The sequence below is a fragment of the Cavia porcellus genome, unplaced genomic scaffold (assembly GCF_034190915.1).
Source record: "Cavia porcellus strain 051 isolate PalLab524CR breed Dunkin Hartley unplaced genomic scaffold, mCavPor4.1 scaffold_6, whole genome shotgun sequence".
Classification (NCBI taxonomy): Eukaryota; Metazoa; Chordata; class Mammalia; order Rodentia; family Caviidae; genus Cavia; species Cavia porcellus.
This window is the reverse complement of record NW_026947489.1, coordinates 40,982,601-41,001,561: the sequence shown is the minus strand read 5'-3', so window position 1 is coordinate 41,001,561 and position 18,961 is coordinate 40,982,601. Positions and strand designations below refer to the sequence as shown.

Below are 18,961 nucleotides of genomic sequence, written 5' to 3'. Positions count from 1 at the left end.
TGCCTGTCAAGTGCCAGGTCCTGAGTTCAATTCCTGGTACAAAAAAAAAGGGACAGAAAGAGGGCTGCTACTGTCACTGCTAATCGCTTGCTACTTCTTAACTAACTACTTTGCTGCCTTCTGCCTTCCATGAACTGTTTCTCCTCTGTGATGCCCCTCTGTCACGCCACACTGCCCTGGAGTCAGCCAGTTATGAATTGCAATCTCCACAGACTGTAAGCTAAATAAACTTTTCCTCCTTTAATTTCTGGTGTTGGTTATTCTGTCTCAGCGATGAGAAACAGCAACTAAGACAGTCACTAATTGTCTTTACCACACTATTAGTAAAAACATTATATAAGTACCTAAATATCACTAGTTTTTTTCTTTTTTGAGATAGAGTCATGCTATGTAGTCTAGGCTAGCCTCAAGCTTGCAGTAGTCTAGGTAGCCATGCCATGTAGTCTAGGCTAGCCTTTTGCTTCAGGCTCCCAAGTTCTGCCACAATGTGAAGCAATGATATAATTTTCTTTGTAGGTGCCTAATAAACAGTAGGAAATTCTCTGGGCATCCTGGTGAATGCCTATAATCCTAGTACTGAGGCTGAGGCAGGAAGATCACTGTGAGTTTTAGGCTAGCCTGGGCTACATAGGGAGTCCAAGGTCAGCCTAAACTACATGGTGAGACCCCATCTTAAAAAAAAGCAGCAGTAGGAAACTCAATAAATATCTGTCAAAAGAAGCTGGGCATGATGGCAAATGTCTATAATCCCAGCACTCAGGAGGCTGAGGCAGCAGGATTGCTATGAGTTTGAGGCCAGCCTGGGGTACATAGTAAGTTCAAGGAGAGCCATGAAACAAAACAAATAAACAGCCCCTCCCTCAAAAAAGTCTAAACAGAATTCCTTTGATCATGTGCTTCCCTTGAAAACCCTCTACTCTCACTACCGTTTAGACATCCTGTCTTTGTCCTGGAGGGAACACATGCAGCTGGCAGAGTACTTAACTCGGAGTCTATCACCAGGAGTCTCTGTATGTACAAGTGTAAATTTTTTTTGGCCTTTCTGAGACAGTTTTGCCATGCAGGGCAGGCTGGCCTTGCACTTACTTTGTAGCCCAGGCTAGCTTCAAACTCGCAATGATCCTCCTGCCTCAGCCTCCCAAATGTTGGGATTACAGGCATGCTCCACCACACCCAACTTCATGCACAAGTTTAGTAATAAAAAAATTGTTATAGATGACTTAAAGATATTTAATTCTGGATAATTGCCAAAAATCTGATGAAATTCATCTGAGAGTCAAAGTTGACATTTATCTTGATATTTGCAGGTAATTATTTATTTAGACTAGGAATTGAACTCATGACTTCATGCTTGCCAGGCAGGCGCTGTGCTGCGAAGCTATATTCCTGGCCCTTTTTTAAAAAAAAAATTTGGGGGACTGAACCTGGGGTCTTGCAAATACTTGGCATGCTCCTTTACACTTAGCTACATCTCCTATCTGAATCTTTTGATGTTGAAATAAATTTATGCAGGAATAAGGATATAATTCAGTAGTAAAATGCTTGCCTAGTATGTAGGAGAGTCTGAGTTTGATTCAGAGCATCGTAAAAATGAAAAACAAAACTCAAGCAATGAAAATAGCATATGTAACCAATCAATTCTTGTTTTTAACTTTTGTATCTTCCTCTATTCTTTGCAGCTATCCTGTATGACATGATCCTCAAAGATTATCTTTGAGAATTTTATATAGATTTTATTGATTCTTACCCACTCATTTTTTAATCTCTGAAACAGATTTTTGGTTTTTGTTTTGTTTTTTTTGCAGTTAGCAGTCATACTCAGGTGCTTGCAAATGCTAGGCAGGCAATCTACTGCTGAATTTCTCCTTCAGTCGTAAGATTCACCTTATAAATTGTTTTGTCTTTTTGAGACAGGGCTGTACTATGCAGTTCAGGCTGGCCTTGAGCTCACTTTGTAGCCCAGGCTGGTCTCAAACTCACAATGATCCTCCTGTCTCAACCTCTCGAGTACTGGGGATTTATCTTATAATTGATGACGACTCTGTGTGTGTGTGTGTGTGTGTGTGTGTGTGTGTGTGTGTGTGTCTTGGGATGGAACCTTAAGTCTAAGGTACACCTTTTTTTGTTTGTTTGTTTGTTTCCTTTTTATCTGTACCAGGGATCTAACTCACGACTGCCTGCTTGCAAGGCAGGCGCTTATGCCGCTGAGCTAAATCCCCAGCTCCCCTAAGGTACACTTTTAGCCCCTTTTATCTTTTAATTGTCATTTTGAGATAGGGTATAAATTACCCAAATTTAGTTTCAAATTTACAGTCCTTCTGCCTCAACTTCCAAGAATGCTGGGATTACAAGAATGTACTATCATGCCGGCTAATTGCAGGAATCTTAATTATTGCAGCCAAGCAGCAGTCATGACACAGTTGTCATTGACTGCACATGGAAGAACATTAAAAGAGCTAAACATCAAAATGTGTTGAATAGCACTGAGTAGTCTACAACTGTAATTCCAGTACTTGGGAGGCTGAGGCAGGTGGCTCAGTGTAAATTCAAGGCTGGCCTGGACCACACAGTGGGTTCAAGACCAGCCTACACTACATAGCAAGACCTCACTCCCTCCCCCCCCCCACCAAAAAAACTGGGCATAAGGGGCTGGGGATTTAGTTCAGCGGCATAAGCACCTGCCTTGCAAGCAGGCGGTCCCAAGTTCGATCCCTGGTAACGAAAAAAAGAAACAAACAAACAAAAAAAAACGGGCATAGTGGCACACGCCTGTAATTCCAGCAATCAGGAGGTCACACTAGAAGGATCACCATGAGTCTGAGCCCAACCCAAACTATGCAGTGAGTTTAAGGTCAGCCTGGCTTACCCCTATCTCAAAAAACAAAAACAAACAAACAAAAACACCAAAAAACAAGCCACCAAAAAAATTTTCTGTTGAATTGGTATTAGCAGTCAGAAGAAAATATGGGGATGATAGTAAAGGGATCTTATTCCTTAGAACCAAAGGTTGAGGAAAAGTGATGAGTCAAATGTGCTAGAATACTATATACTAATAATGATCCTACCAAGATAGAAATTAGGAAAACAATACCATTCACAATTGCTTTAAGAAAAATTGGGCCAGGGATTTAGCTCAGCAGCATAAGCACCTCCCTGCAAAAGCACGAGGCTGTGAGTTCCACCCCCAGTTTTTATCGTACTGGGGATTGAGCTCACTTACCAGGCAGGTGCTTGTGCTGCTAAGCTAAATTACCAGTCAAACAAAGAAAAATTTTAATATTTAGGAATTAACCTAACAAAGGAAGCAACAAAAACTATAGTAATCTGAAAAAGACTTAAAGAGACTACCAGAAAAAAGAAGAAACAGCATCTCTAAGATTTGATGTCCAGACGCTGTAATATAGCAACATGAGGGAGAGAAGGAAGAAAGTGGGTCCCTGGGATCCAGCAAGGATCTGAAGCAACGACTGAACCACACAGTGAGAGTGAAGAGAGAGACCTCAACCCAGAAGAAGGAGGTGGCAAGTAGTGCTGGCATGTGTGTGGATTCGAACCTGCAGATTCACAGTGACTACTGGTGACCCCAGAGCTTTCCACAGAGAGACACATCAGTGGATCGGAGCACTGGACATGGCAAACTGTGGTGAGTTATTGTTTGATGGTCCCCCAGGAGAAGCTGGTTGGTTGGTAGCCATCCTGGGGAGAGGCCAAAGGAGCTCAGAATTCAGAGCAGCTGTGGACTGGCTCCATCTAGCAGCTCCAGATGTCAGGATAAGGCAGAATGAAGTTCAAGCTGACAGGAGGTCAGTTAGCTGAGTTCGAGCTGGCAGGGACCTGAGTTCAGGCTGGTAGCAGGCACACAGTATTGCATGTTAAACAAATCAGGTTCCAGCCTCGCAGTCAGAAATCAGCTTGAACTTGAGTGGAAATAAAGGTGCTGGCCTGCTGTGATAATCCACTGCCCTGCTGTAAGTGTACAGTTGGCTTGCTGGGATGTGAATCTGGGCTTTGCCTGCCCACAGTAATGGTGACAGCAGAGACATGCCTTGAAGTGGACTTTTTTCTTTTTTTCTCCTTTTTCCCCTGACTGTTCTTGTTTTTATATTAGTGTGAACATTGTTTCTAGTTTTTACTGTTCTATTCTGTTCTTGTTTCCAAAAGTTTGCACAATCTTCCTTTGTTCTCCAGCAATCTCTCCAGTCTCTTTTTCCATTATCTCTGTTTTTAACTCCTAAATCTCTTTTAAATTTTCTCCCCTGAGGATAAGGTTCCAAACTGAGGGCCTACTTACTGTATACAATTTTCTGGTTTGTTTTAGATTTTGTTACATGTTGGGGAACCAGGCTATGTGATAAATTATTGGGGGTAGAGCTGACTACATGACTTAAGCTTTGCCTTCCAGTCTCTGAGGAGGTTGGTATGGCCTTGCCTCAGCAAGAGGAAGGTATATGGAAGGTTTCAAACCCTGGCTGTGGGCAGAATGCCAGTAACCCCTCACCCCTGAGGCAGGATAGCATCTGCTAAACAAAATGAAACAGAGTAAAACAAAATAGCATCTGCTGAGGACAGTTGTCAAAATATAGGCATTTAGACTAACAGAAAATCTGTTTCTTCATTAATTTAATCCTTATTCACCCATTTTCTGTAGTTTCTATTCTATAAAAATGTGTGCTACTCCTCCCCCTGCACTTCTTGCTAGTGAATAAAAGTGAGCCAACCACAGAGGTAGTTGAACCAGTCCACTTCCTGGTTCCTCTTGTACCCTAAAATTTGACTCTTTTTTAAATCCCAGTCATCCCTCCTTACAGGTATCTGAGGGGTCTGATCATCCCTCAGCTGTTACATAATCAAAAATCCAGTTCATATCATTAAAGGTGGCCAAATAAGTTACAATAATTTGTCATTTTCTAAGTTGTGTTTGATGCTGTTGTCATTGTTGATTGTACCCCTTTAGCTAAAGTGACATAATTGTTCTAATTGTTGTTCTCCCAGGTATACAAAAACTGAGATTGCTTAAGGGTCAAAGTACTCCTACAGGTCAGTTCTTTAGCAGGCCAAATAGGCAGCAACTTCTCATTTCCAATAAATTGAAAAAATAGAGTTTGCAAAGGACTCAAAACTCAAATTCCGGGGCTGGGGATTTAGCTCAGCGGCATAAGCGCCTGCCTTGCAATCAGGCAGTCGTGAGTTCGATCCCTGGTACCGATAAAAAGGAAAAAGACAAAAAAAAAAAAAAAAAAACTCAAATTCCAGCTACATCTAGAAAACAGTGCTGAGAAAGTTACTTTCTAAGAGTTCTAAATACCAGCAATAAAGCTACCTGCCATAAAGCAATTTACAAGGATCTAACTCCCCCCAAAATTAAACATGAAAAAGCACTTAAGCAAGATGAACTTGCAGCTAACCAAAGGCAAACCCAGGCAATGGGGAAGAACAATTCAAAAAGCCACCCGCTTCAGATACTCTGAAGAACTAACAGCAGCAGTAGCAAAGCAGATGAATGAGGCTCTAGAAAAAAATCAAATCACAAATAATTTCTCAGGGGCCTGGGGATTTAGCTCAGCGGCATAAGCGCCTGCCTTGCAAGCAGGCAGTCGTGAGTTCGATCCCCGGTACCGATAAAAAGGAAAAAGACAAAAAAAAAAAAAAACAAAAAACAAAAAAAACAAATAATTTCTCAGATAACTACAGAGATGGTGACCACATGAAAGACCTGTCTTTCAAAATTGATGAAGAGCCAGGTATGGTGATGCATGCCTGCAATCCCAGAATTCGGAGGCTGAGACAGAAGGATTACTAGCATAGGCTATACAGTGAGTTCAATGCCTGCCTAAACTACATGGTGAGAGCCTGTCTCAAATAATTAAAAGCACAAAAACCAAACAAAATATTGATAGAGAAATAAGACGCTTCCATGACAAAAAACACCTGACCAGCACTCCAAAATGTTCTAAAGGACATTTCAGAAAGAGATAACAAGAGCTACATGAATAACTCCATGACCCCCAACAGACTGAATCAACCCCACAAGACAAGCAATTAAACGAGGGAAAAATGGAACCAACAACAGGAAAATAAATATGACAAGGATAATTCAATACACATCAGTTATGACCATCAACATAAATGGTTTCAATTCATCAACCAAAAGAGTTTGGGTCTAGGATATAGTTTCGTAGTACAACACATGCTTGGTAGGCACAAGGCCCTGGGTTCAATTTCTGATACTAAAAAACAAAACAAAACAAAACAAAACAAAAAAAAAAAAAACCTAGCAGAATGGATCAAGAAGCAAGACCCAACAATATGCTGCATATAAGAAATATATTTAATTAAAAAAGAAATTCACAGACTAACAGTCAAGAATGGAAAACAATACTCCATGCAACAGAAACCTAAAAAAAAATCATGATAGCTATTCTATTTGCAGATAAAGTAAATTTCAAGGCAAGACTGATTAAGAGAGGCAAACAAAGTTAATATAGCCTTGTTAAAGGAACAATCCAAAAGGAAGAGATAACAATCCTAAATATAGGTGCAACAAATAGCAGCACACTTGAGTATATAAAACAAATATTAACAGACATGAAAAATCAAATAAGCAACTAATACAAGTGTAATGGGAGATCTCAATACCCCACTGTCACAACTAGACAAAAAAATTAACAATGAAATATCAGAACTTAACCAAACTTTTGAGCAAATGGACTTAAGTATATACAGAGTGTTCCACCCTACCACATCAGAATGTACATTCTGAGCTGCACATGGGACATTCTCCAAAAAGGCCATATACTAACTCAGAGAACATGCTTAAGTAAATACAAAGGGATTGAAATTATTCCATGCATATTATCAAACCATAATGCAATGAAATTGGAAAGCAATGGCAAAAGAAACCACAAAAACTACACAAACAGAAATTAAATAACACCCTCTTAAAAAACCAATGGGTTAGGGCTGGGAGTTTAGCTCAGAGTACAAGTGCCTGCCTGGCAAGTTACAAGGTTGTGAGTTCGATCCTAGTACCAAAAAAAAAAAAAATATTTTGGGGCTAGGGATTTAGCTCAGTGGCATAAGCACCTGCCTTGCAAGAGCATGGATGTGAGTTTGATCCCCAGTACCGATAAAAAAAAATATGGGTCTGCTGTGCATGGCGGCATATGCCTGTAATTCTAGCATTTGAGAGGCAGAGGCAGGAGGATTGCTGTGAGTTCTAAGCAGCCTGGGCTACAAAAGTGAGTTCAAGGCTAGCCTGGATTGCATAGCAAAATCTTTCCTTAAAAAAAAATCCAAAACAATGGGTCACAGGTGAAATTTAATAAGAAATTCAGTAGTTTCTACAATTAAATGATTACTTACTTTTTGGGGGGATGGGTACCGGAAATTGAACTCCTGACCTTGTGCTTGTTAGGCAGGCACTTATGCTGCTGAACTATATCTCTGGCCCCTACTACAATTAAATGATAATGCCAATACAACATAACAAACTTATCTAAGGCAACAAAAGTAGCCTTATGAGGGAAATTTATAGAGGTGTTCCCATATCAAAAAAAGAGTGAACTCAAATAAACAACTTAAGGTTGACTCTAAGCTTCTAGAAAAAGAAGAGTAAGTCAAGCCCAAATTTTATACATGGGAGGAAATCATAAAGATCAGATCAGAAATAAATGCAATGAGACAAGAAAATGATACAAAGCATCAATAAATTGAACAGCTGATTCTTCAAAAGATTAAACGAAATTGACAAACCTTTAGTCAATCTTACTAAAAAAAAGAAAAGAGAAGACCAAATCCATGCAATTAGGAATGAAGAGGGTGAATCACCACAGATCCCACAGAAATCCATAAGACTGCCAATACCTAACTTGAGAAACTATGTTCTAATAGCTATGTTCTGAAAAAAAAGAAGAAATAGAGATTCCTAGACATACATGAATTACCAAAGGTGAATTAAAAAGATATAAAAATTCTAAATAAGCTGCTATCAATGAAATTTCAATTCATAATTAAAAACTTATTAACACAGAAAATCCCAGGCCCTGTCAGATTCTCTGCTGTTGAACTGTTTCTCAAATTCTTTAATGAAATTGAAAGAAAAAGCGATATTGCCAAATTCTTTCCTAGAAGCAAGCATTACCCTGGTACCAAAACCAGAGAAAGATCCAATCAAAAAGAGAACTACAGCTGTGGATTTAGTTCAGTGGCCTAAGTGCCTCCCTGGTAAGCATGAGGTTGTGAGTTCGATCCCTGGTACCAAAAAAAAAAAAAAAAAAGAAAGAGAGAGAATTACAGCCAATCTCCTTAATGAACACAGATGCAAAAGTTTCAATAAGACAACAGCTGAGGCTCCAGAGTGGACTACCTGGATTCAAATGTGAATACTGGTTGTGTGACATCTGGCTCATGACAACCTCTTTGTCCACATCTATAAGATGGAGGAGGGTGGGACAGAAAAAAAAATCTCAATAAGATACTGGCAAACAGTACAGAAAATCATTAAGAAGATTCTATACCATCACCAAGTAGGATTCATTCTAGGGATGCAGGGATGGGTCAACATATGCAAATCAATAAATGTAATTACTACATTAAGAGAATCAAGAACTAAAACTATATGATCATCTCAAATGCTGAAAAAGCATATCACAAATTTCAACAGTCATTCATAAAAAAATTCTGCAGAAAAATGAAATGGAAAATCTTTAACTCAATCTGATAAAGGCCATTTATGACAAATCAACAGCCAACACCATACTAAATACACAAAAACTGAAAGCTTTCACTCTAAAATCAGGAACAAGACATAGATGTCTACTATTACTACTATTATTTAATACAGTTCTGGAAACATTAGCCAAAGCAATTAGATAAGAAGAAAAGGAATAAGGATAGGAAAGGAAAAAGTGAAATTATCATTATTTGCAGGTAACATATATGCTACATAGTAGACACCAAAACCCTCTAGATTTAATAATCAAATTCAGTAGCATAGCAGGATACACAGTCAACCCTCTAAAATCAATAGCACTTTTGGCCAAGGTGGCAAATGCCTATAAATCCTAGCACTGCAGACTGAGGCAGGAGGATTGACAGGCCAGGCTCATAAATGAATTCAAGGTCAGCCTGCACTGTGAGACCCTGCTCAAAACAACAGCAACAAAGAAATCAATAGCATTCCTATACAAAAGTAACAAACTCACTGAGAGAAACTGGGGAAACCACACCTTTCACAATAGCACTGAAAAAAATGAAATACCTAGGACTGATTTAATGAAGGAAGTAAAAGAATGTCAGAGAATGAAATCATAACCCTTGTTCTTGGGTAGGAAAAACTAATACAGTGAAAAATGGCTGTACTTCCAAAATTGTTATACAAATTTAATGCAATTCCAATCAAAATATCAATAGTATATCTTGGAATTAGGGAAAACAATCCTAAAATTTGTTTGGAACCAGAAGAGACCAAAAATTGCAAAAGCAATTCTAGGCAACAAAGGCAAGGCAGTGGCATCACAATCGCTGACTTGAAGTTATACTACAAAGCTACTCTGATAAAAACAGAATAGTACAATAGTACAGACAAAAAAAAAGAAAAGACCAGACCCAAGGATCAGTGGAACAGATTAGGAAATGAAGGAACAATTCTAAACACAGTCACCTTACGTCTGAGAAAACTGCCAAACACCTTCACTAGAAGAAACACTCTTTAATCAATGGTGCTGGAAAAACTGGCTTTCCACATGCCACAGACTAAAGCTAGGCCCATATCTTTCACCATACACTAAACTAAATGCATCAACAATCTAAATATTAAAACAAAATAAATATTAAAACAGAATCACTAAGTCTGCTGGAAGATAGAGTTGGTAGAACTCTTAAAGATACTGGTGTAGGCAAAGACTATAAACAAAACTGAGTTGCACAGAAACTATCACAAAGAATCAACAACTGGAATCTCATCTTATTAAAAAGCTTTTGCAGAGCAAAATAAATCATTAACAGAGTAAAGACACAACCCAAAAGTGGGAAAAAAATTTTTATCAACTGTTCCTCAGGCAAAGGACTACTATCTAGAATATATAAAGAACTAAAAAATAAAATAAAATAAAATCCCCCAAATTTAAAGACCCAATCCAAAAGTGGGTATCTGAAATAGACACTTCAGGGGCTGGGGATTTAGCTCAGCGGCATAAGCACCTGCCTTGCAAGCAGGTGGTCGTGAGTTCGATCCCCAGTACCGATAAAAATGAAAAAAAAAAAAAATGAAATAGACACTTCTCAGATGAGGAAGTAGAAACAACAAATAAATATTTAAAAAATGGTTAACATCACTAATCATTTGAGATTGAGATTCCATCTCACTCCAGAAGGCATATTATCAAGAAATCAATGTCAGGTGTGGTGGTGTACACCTGTAATTCCAGCACTCAGGAGGCTGAGGCAGAAGGACAACTGTGAGTTCATGACCAGCCTGAACTAGAATGTGACCCTCTCTCAAAAAAATAAAATAAAATAAATAAATAAATGTTGGCAGGAAAAAGGAACCCTTTTCCACTGTTGGTGGGTGTGCAGATTGATGCAACCACTGTAGAAATTAATCAGCATGGAAAGTCCTCAACAAACTAATACCAACACTAGAAGTCCCATTTGACCCAGCTATTCCCCTTCTTGGTATGTTCGCAAAAAAATTAAAGCGTCATATCACAATGATATATACACACCCATGTTTATAGCAGCACAATTTGTAATAGCTAAATCTTGGAATATTCCAAATGCTCATTAATCAATGATGGATAAAGAAGTTTTCCTTTTTTTTTTAATACAGTGGAGTAGTACTCCATCACAAAGAAGGATAAGCTTGAAACATTTCTAGGTAAATGGATATACCTTAAGACTATACTCTTAAGTGAAATAAATCAGACACACATCTGTAAATATCATTGTTTTTCTGGTGTGAGAAACCAAAAGTGTAAATAAGGACCAAAATGTATAATAGATATTGTAAATTAGGAAGAAAATGTTCAAATGAGAAAGGGAACAAGGAAAGTAGGAAGGGGAAAGGAGAAAAGGGACAAGAAAAAAATGAGAATAGAAGGAAAAATGGAAGGGCTGGGGATTTAGCTCAGTGGTTCAAGTGCTTGCTTGGTAAGTACAAGGTCGTGAGTTCAATCCCCAGTATCAAAAAAAAAAGGAAAAATGGATTCAAAGCTTTTATAAATAAGGAGAGAAGAAAGGGTTGAAGGGACACTAGGGAAATGGGGAAAGAAAGCAGCAAGATATGTTATGTACAGGTACAAATTCCCTATGATGAATATGATCATTATGTATATCTATAATGTACCAATAGAATTTTTTAAATGCAAAAAAAGGGAAAGAGAAAGATATCTACTATTTATTCCTGGGGACTGAAGGTATAGCTCAGGAATAGAATATATATTTTGCTTTTTGCTTTTTGAGAGGGGGTTTCACTAGTAGTTTAGATTGGCCTTGAATTCACTGTGTAGCACAGGCTGATCTCAAACTCCCAATGATCTCTCACCTCAGCCTCCTGAGTGCTATATGCCACCATGCCCAGCCCAGGGGTTGAATATATATAGCAGTGCTTAGTATATATGTCCAAGGCTCTGGCTTCAATCCCCAGAATGAAAATAAATACAGAAATTCTGAAACAAAAAGAATTAGCCAGCTATGATGGTACATGCCTGTAATCCCAAGTACTCAGGAATCTGAGGCAAGAGGATCAAAAGGTCAAAACAAAACAAACAAACAAACAAACAAACAAAAAAGTTTAACTAGGAAACTTGGCAAGACCCTGTCTCAAAATAAAAAGGGGCTGGGGATGTGGCTTAGTGCTTACTGCACTAAATCACCAGTACCACGTACCTCCATGAAAAATGCTGAGCTGGAAGTGGAAGAAAAAGCAATCACAGAGAGCTTGTTAATGTAGAACCTGGTGCCTACTTCAGAAATTTTGATATATATATTAGAGCTGGAGTTTAAAAGCTACATTTTTAGCAAGTCTCATGTGATACAAGGGGTCTTCATGATTGATATTCACAGATCATTCTTTGAGAAGTCCTAGTCTTTATATTATCTTCCTTTCACCCCATCAATCTCAAACTTTACCACCTAAATGAGGTCCAGGTGAATGATTCCTTTTTTGCTTTAATTCAAACAACTAGTTTCCCTGTTGCTAGATATAAAATAACTTCAAATAATAACTAGGACTTATATGCAAGAATCCAGGAATCTACTTTTTCTACCTCTTATCATTTCAAACCAATAGCTTTTATGTTAATTATTATACAAGACATTAGATTATTCTATCTGGAAATGTTACATATTTTGCTTTTAACATACCTATTTCTCGAGCAAGAATAACACTGCTGAGACGTATTGGCTGGGTAGATTCAGCAATGAGTACAGCTCTTTGAGAACATAAGGTGCCATTTTCATATAAAGGTTCAACAGTAACTACATCATCATGGGTGGAATGCCTGCCAGAACAAAACACTTGAGAGTATGAAAACATGGGTTACAGTTAACCTTGATGAAAGATATTTCTATGTTTTTTCCATGTCACATATTATCTATAAGATATACTTAAGAGACACACTTTAGAGTCAGATCACTGTTTAAAAACACTATTGAAATGGGAGACTGATCAGGACCTTTGATCATCTCATGCAAAATCTCAGAAGTGTTACAGTCTTCCCTTGATTTAAGATATAGTTACATGTAAAAATAGAGATTTGGATTGTGTTCCCAATGAGACAGGACTTTTTCATACTCGGAGAATAATTTTCTCTAATCCTAGAAACTAGGCTGCTCTAAGGTGGAAAAGTTCCTTAAATTAAGAGGTGTGAGTCCAACTCAAACACTCCAGGCCTTCATTAGTAATTTTGGATAGGTGGAAGGAGTCACTGCCTAGGAAAAGCCCTTGCATCATCAGGAAATATGTACATCACACTAGGTCATATTACAAGCCTAATTCTTTTATACTTTCTCATAAAAGATATACTTTTCATACTGAATAAACCTTGCTTTTTGTTTAACTTTTGGAGACAGGATTTTGCTATGTAGTTTAGGCTAGCCTTGAACTGACTATGTTGCCCAGGCTGGCCTTAAACTCATATCGATCCTCCTACTTCAGCCTCCCAAATGCAGGGATTACAGGCTGTGACACCATGCCCAGCTGCATTTCTCTCTCCCTCCCCCTGCCGATTTTTTTTGTTTTTTTGGTGCTGGGGATCGAACTCATGACTTCGTGCTTGCCAGGCAGGCGCTTAAGCCACTGAGCTAAATCCCCAGCCCCTCTCCCCTGATTTTCTTAAGAAAAAGTTTAGAGAAGATTATAGGTACACTTTTAATCCAAACACTATGGCAACTTGAGGCATGAGGATGCTAAACTGAACCTGTCCTAGGTAACTTAGAAAGACCCATCTCAAAAAAAAGAGACCCATCTCAAAATCAAAAATAATAAAAAGAGCTAGGAATGTAGTTCAGTGCAAAGGCCCTAGGCTCATTCCCTAGTACTGAGTGACACAAAAATAGAGACAGAACCATACACACACACACACACACACACACACACACACAGAGGCACACCTACACAGAGAGACAGAGTCTTGAAGCTCCTTTAGCTTGAGTTCCAACATAGGTAATGACATAAAAATATCACTGGGTACCCTCAGAGCAGAAAATCACGTCTTTCCATCTAGTCAGATCACTAGCCCCTGCCTTCACAGCATAGGTGAATTCCATTGTACCAAGGGGGCTTATTATTAAAATCTCATGTCGGCTAAAGGTGAATCTTCTTGTATTCCAGATGCTTATACTTCATGATCTCTGAGCCTCAAATTTTCTCATAAATTAAGAGAATAATAGTACTTACTTCACAGGACTGTAAAAAGTAACTGAGTTAATACATGCAAAGTGCTAGTTAAGTATTAATTAGCTGTGGTGTTAGGCCCTTCTTACTTGAATAGCTTGCCTTAGTGGGAACCTCCCTGTTTTTAAGGAAATATCCTCAGATCTTGGGAATTTTCTCATCCTAGTTGTTCACACTGTAAATTCCTCACGTTGGGGAGTCATACTGGTGACCTCCACAAAGGGCTCCCCTCTGCCCTAATAGCTTTTAAGACTACCACTACACTCTTGGTAAGAAGCATCTCTTGTCAGGACTCCACAAAACCTGGTGACATCCCAGCTAAACAGGGTATGCCACAGCTGAAGGAAAAGTGTTAGCCCTCCAGTCCAACGCATAACTTCTCCCAGTAGGACGCCCAGCGCCCACACAGCATTCCTGCGGGGAGGGGGTCCTGAGCGGTCACCCCCACCTTAACTGGAAAGTCCCGCCCCTCACCAAACGTAGCAGCCCCGCTGGGCCTCGAGCAGGAAGGGCACACGACCCGGCTCCCGGCCGAAGGGTAGCAACACCTGGGGCACGTTAAGTTTGTTGGCCTGGGTTCCCAGCAAAAACGGCGTAAGTAACAAAAGACCCAGTACAGGTAAGCAGAACCGTAGCCTCAACCTTTGAAGCCACAGTGCCTCACAGCTGGCCATGGCGACTGCTGTTCGTGCTCAACCACAGCCACACCTCCAGCACCAAAACGGACCAATCCGCAGGCACAATATCAGCAGGAGGCGGGGCCTTGCTCGCCCTGAATTGTGGGAATTTTTTCATAAACTACTCTAGCAAGTTCCATCACAGAAATTTTAGGAACCTACTTATTCATTTAGAGGGCTATTTTCCTAAACGTAAGGTGTAACAATACTATTATTTAAATAAATGGGGGGGGCCGAAATCCCCCAAAAGTCTCCCAGCTTCAAGTCATTGTGTACTGTGTAGCTTTTGAATTAAAAAGACAACACATCTTTTTTTGAAGGGGGCAGCAGTAATTTCCAGTCAGCGTTGGTCTGTACCTATGAAGGGAACACTCCCAGGCCTGAGTCTAAACAATTTAACTTTGTCAAGAGACCTCAGTAACTTTCACTAGGAAATCAGACCGGTGGCCTTCTCCAGAGCCAGACTATAGGAAACACCAGACTCCAGCATCTCAAAGGCAGCTTTGAAAGCCATCCACACAGTATGGCCCGCTTCTAAGCAAATGCTCTGAAAACACTTGTATTATTTTTCTCCAAATATCCAATAGAATTTTTCTCCCAATAGACTATTAAATGAAAGGCTCAGAACAGTCTACCAAAACAACGTATTTGTAGAAATATGTAATCAACATGTTATAACTGTTTAAGAACATAAATCCATAGTTAGAAAAGAATTTACAGCCCTCAGGAGGTTGAGGCATGAGGATCACTGCAAGTTTAAGGCCAGCATGGGCTACAAAATTAGTTCAAGGCCAGCCTGCACTGCATAGTGAAATCCTGTTTCAAAATGAAAAAGAAAAAAACAAAGAATTCACAGTTACAAAGAAAAACGTGGTCAGGCCTGGTGGCGGCACACCTGTAATCCCAGCACGTGGGAGGCTGAGGCAACAGGTCATTGCAAGTTCAAGGCCAGCCTAGACTACATTGCAAAATCCCCTCAAAAAAGAAAAATGTGGTTAGCCTGAAGATGCTAGTATTCATTATGCAACCTGTACATGTTATCTCTATTTTACAGGTGATGGTACTAATGATCTCCAATCAGGACATACAAGTAGGAATAAAAGAACTGGGTTTTGGTTTTTGTTCTTTTTTTTTTTTTTTTTTTAAGAACAGGGTTTGGAACCTAGTTTTGGGCCACTTCCAAAGTGTAAGCTAGCTATACATTAAACCTGTTGCCACCCACAAAGATCTCAAGCTTCCATAATTCCTGTAGAGAAAGAATGTGATTTAATATAAACAAGTCAAATAGATCTGAGGTTTAGAGGGACTGGTTCTTTATTTCAAAAAGACAATTGTCAATATTCAGTATCAAAACAGTTGCACTACTGGTTCTTCTTTCTCCTGATTGGTCCCAAAGAGACCACAACAAAGGAGCATACACTTTAAGCCAATAAGCTGCAGGATGTACACCTAACAAACATCACAGAAACTTCACTAAAAGTGGGGATTGGGTGGGGAAAAAAAACTTCTAAAGATCAGCACACTGCCAGCCCAGACTGTAGGGAACTCTTCACAGCCAGATGGGATAGCCATGTACTCCAATCCTAAAGAAGCAAAATTTCAAAATAATATAAAATTTTAAGTTTTGTATATAAGCTATTCAAGGTTTCTCCAGCACTGACTGATAAAAAGCACAATGAGATGGCACTTTTAGAGACAGCAGCTTCAGACCCAGAAAAGGGTGAGATGAATTTCATATGGCTGAATCAGTGGCAAAAACATACTCCTTTTCTTTCAAACAGTCAAGAGAACAATTAAGTGGTCACCTCAGCATTAAGAGAGGGACACATGATCCATTCAGTAAGCAGCTCGGAAAGGGGTAGAAATGGGACAAAAATTTGGTCTCAGAGCTGGGGATGTGGTTCAGTGGAAGAGGTCTTGCCTAACATGCATGAGACCCTCCCTTGGTTCGATCCCCAGTATCACAAAAAACAAAACAAAAACAAAAAAAAAAGTCTTGGAAGTCTCACCATTTTATTTTGCTTACTTCTGATTTTAAAAAAGTAAAAAAATAAAAAATGAAGTTGTCCAGAGATACCTTTAAACGCAAAACCTGAGCAGCACAGCTTTTGCTTTGGCCAGCTCCTGGAATCACCTTTCTGGATTGGCTGGTACTTGGTACAGAGAAGTAAGGTTTCCCACAATGGAGTCTTTCCTGGGGCTCTGTTTGGCTCTCAGTAAGACATGCCCATACTTCTTTTCCTCCTCAATGGAGAGAGCACTGTGCATTAGCCTGAAAAGTTATCTTCCAAAGTGAGAATGCAATTAGACTGCTGCTTTGGAGCTGCAGAAATATTTGGAATGTTTTACAAATGGCTGCTACAACAAAAAATGTTATTACAAATGTGTACATTGGCCAGGGATATAGCTCAGTGGCGTAAGCGCCTGCCTGGCAAGCACAAGGTCCTGAGTTTGATTCCCAGTACCAAAAAACAAAAAAACAAATGTGTACATCATGACATGCTTTTAAAGACACTTTGCAGTGTGCTCACATTCCCTTAAATGTTGTTCCCAAAGGTGCTCAGTCTCTAGCCCAGCTGGGATCTCTGGGAAGAGGCGGAGACAGTTTGATGAAAAAGACAAGGCAGGGGTATGGGGTGCAGGGGGGTAAGAGGACATAGAAAGGAGAAAGCAGCCTTCCAGTTAAAGATCAGCCCTCAGTTTTGAGGTCAGCTTCAGGCAGGCTGGCCTTGGGCGGTGTCAGAGTCAAAGGGAAGAGCAGCAGCAGGGCGGGACTGGGGAGCTCTACATCTCGTTCAGGTCGAGCAGTGTCTGGTCCAGCATCCTTTGCGTACAGAGGTGCTCCTCTTTGGTGCATTTCAGCTTATCTAATGGGGATAAAGGAGAGAAGTTATAAAAAGTAAATTTCAAGGACTTCCCACTCTCTGAAACTTGCTTCTGTTGCAGGGGAACTGTGAACTAACAAAGCAGCTGCTTTCTCAACCACAGAAATTAGCTATTGCATCACTGAGGTTCTGCAGGGACTCTGACTTGACTACTGAAACTGCAGCTACTGTACTTCCTGGGGAAGGGAGCTGAGGACCTTATTGACCATTTCCTCTCCCTTGCACACCCAGCCAGAAAGGCTTCTGGCTTTTAGTCACTAAAAAAGCAAGCCTGAAGCATTAGCCATTCATTCTAGGCTTTGGTCCCAGGACCGGACCTACTTGAAATGGCTCACTGGAGAATAAGGACAGGCACATTTCTATGGGTAGAATCTCAATTTGCAAAGAGTACAGGAAGAGCTCATGCACTTACTATAAGCTTTCTCCAAAAAGTAGAAGGAAAAATAATCAGTGGGATAAGTAAACAAGTCCTCATCACTAAGCCAAAGAAATCTCTAAAAACAAAACCAAGAACACTATCAAAAATATAAACAAAACATTGAGACTGTTTTCAGAGGCATTAACCAGATCAAGCCTGTAACAGTTACTTGCAATCAAATATAAAATCAAGAAGAGGGAAAATATTAGGAAGAAACCAGGGGCTGAACATAAGAAACATCTGTGCTGCTTAGGAAGCAAACCATTGGCTGCTCTAGGGAAGAAAAATACTTAAATCTTCAACTCAGAGAAGCTGTAGGCAACACAGACCCATATTCAAACCCCACACCCTTCTTTCCCTCCTTTTCTCCACCCAGTCAGAAGGGCCCATCCCTGGGCCTCAAGATAAAGCAGTTACAACATATTATCAAGTCAGTCTTTTTATTGTTTAAAAAAAAAAAATCCATGCAAGGAACATATCCTGTAGTCAGTGCACAAGTGAAAGGGTGGGAAACAGAAAATTGTCCCAAGCTTTCTCACTACAACCACTCAGGCCCCTTTCTTTGTCACCCATAATCACTGGTGAAGGGCTAGAAATGCAGTATTTATTTCAACTATACAGTGCTGCTAGGAAATCAACAGTATTCTAAATGCCCCAAGTAAAAAGCAACTTATTTAGGGCAAAATAGTAACTTTGAGAAAGACAATCAGCTTTTTGCTGGGGTCCAGGTCAGTGGTGTGAGCAGTAAGCTCGGTTTACTGGGCATCAGTGAGCCCTGCCCATCAGTCACACAGATCATGCAGCGTTAGCTTCAGCTCATTAGAAAGCAGGCGGTTTCGCTCAAGTTGGCTGTAGAGACGCTCTGCAGCAGAACGGAGAGGAGGGAAAACAAGAGGAGGAGAGGAAAAAGAGGAGGAGAAAGACAAAAAGGAAAAGTTAGTAGAGTACCAGAAGTAAATCTGAGACTTTCAACTAGCTGGTATACATATCATGCATCTGTAAGGCAGGATGGATGCAAGGGCTCAGACAGAGGGCAGCAAGAGCCAGTTGGTGAAAGACCAACAGAGGAATAAAGTAAGAAATTTAG

General features: G+C 39.8%; 2 protein-coding genes across 14 annotated transcripts in view; both read right to left on the bottom strand.

Annotated features, from left to right (window-relative positions):
• Nup210l (nucleoporin 210 like) overlaps positions 1-15,248 on the bottom strand; it is a 128,019-nt gene extending 112,771 nt beyond the window's left edge. Inside the window, exons 1-2 of the mRNA XM_063250482.1 lie at positions 14,369-15,248; positions 12,364-12,500 (exon numbers count right to left, since the gene is read on the bottom strand). Coding sequence (XP_063106552.1) covers positions 12,364-12,500; positions 14,369-14,568 — 337 coding nt within the window. The 5' untranslated portion in view covers positions 14,569-15,248. The remainder of the gene's footprint in view (positions 1-12,363; positions 12,501-14,368) is intronic.
• Positions 15,249-15,867: 619 nt separating this feature from the next.
• Tpm3 (tropomyosin 3) overlaps positions 15,868-18,961 on the bottom strand; it is a 32,318-nt gene continuing 29,224 nt past the window's right edge. For 8 of the 13 annotated variants that reach the window (XM_063250485.1, XM_063250484.1, XM_063250483.1 and 5 more), the window contains one exon: positions 18,298-18,736. In XM_063250485.1, the coding sequence (XP_063106555.1) occupies positions 18,657-18,736 (80 nt within the window). In that variant the 3' untranslated portion in view covers positions 18,298-18,656. Of the gene's footprint in view, positions 17,439-18,297; positions 18,737-18,961 lie in introns of those variants that run through there. The other 5 variants (XM_003475566.4, XM_005006123.4, XM_023567550.2 and 2 more) reach the window with 1 other exon arrangement.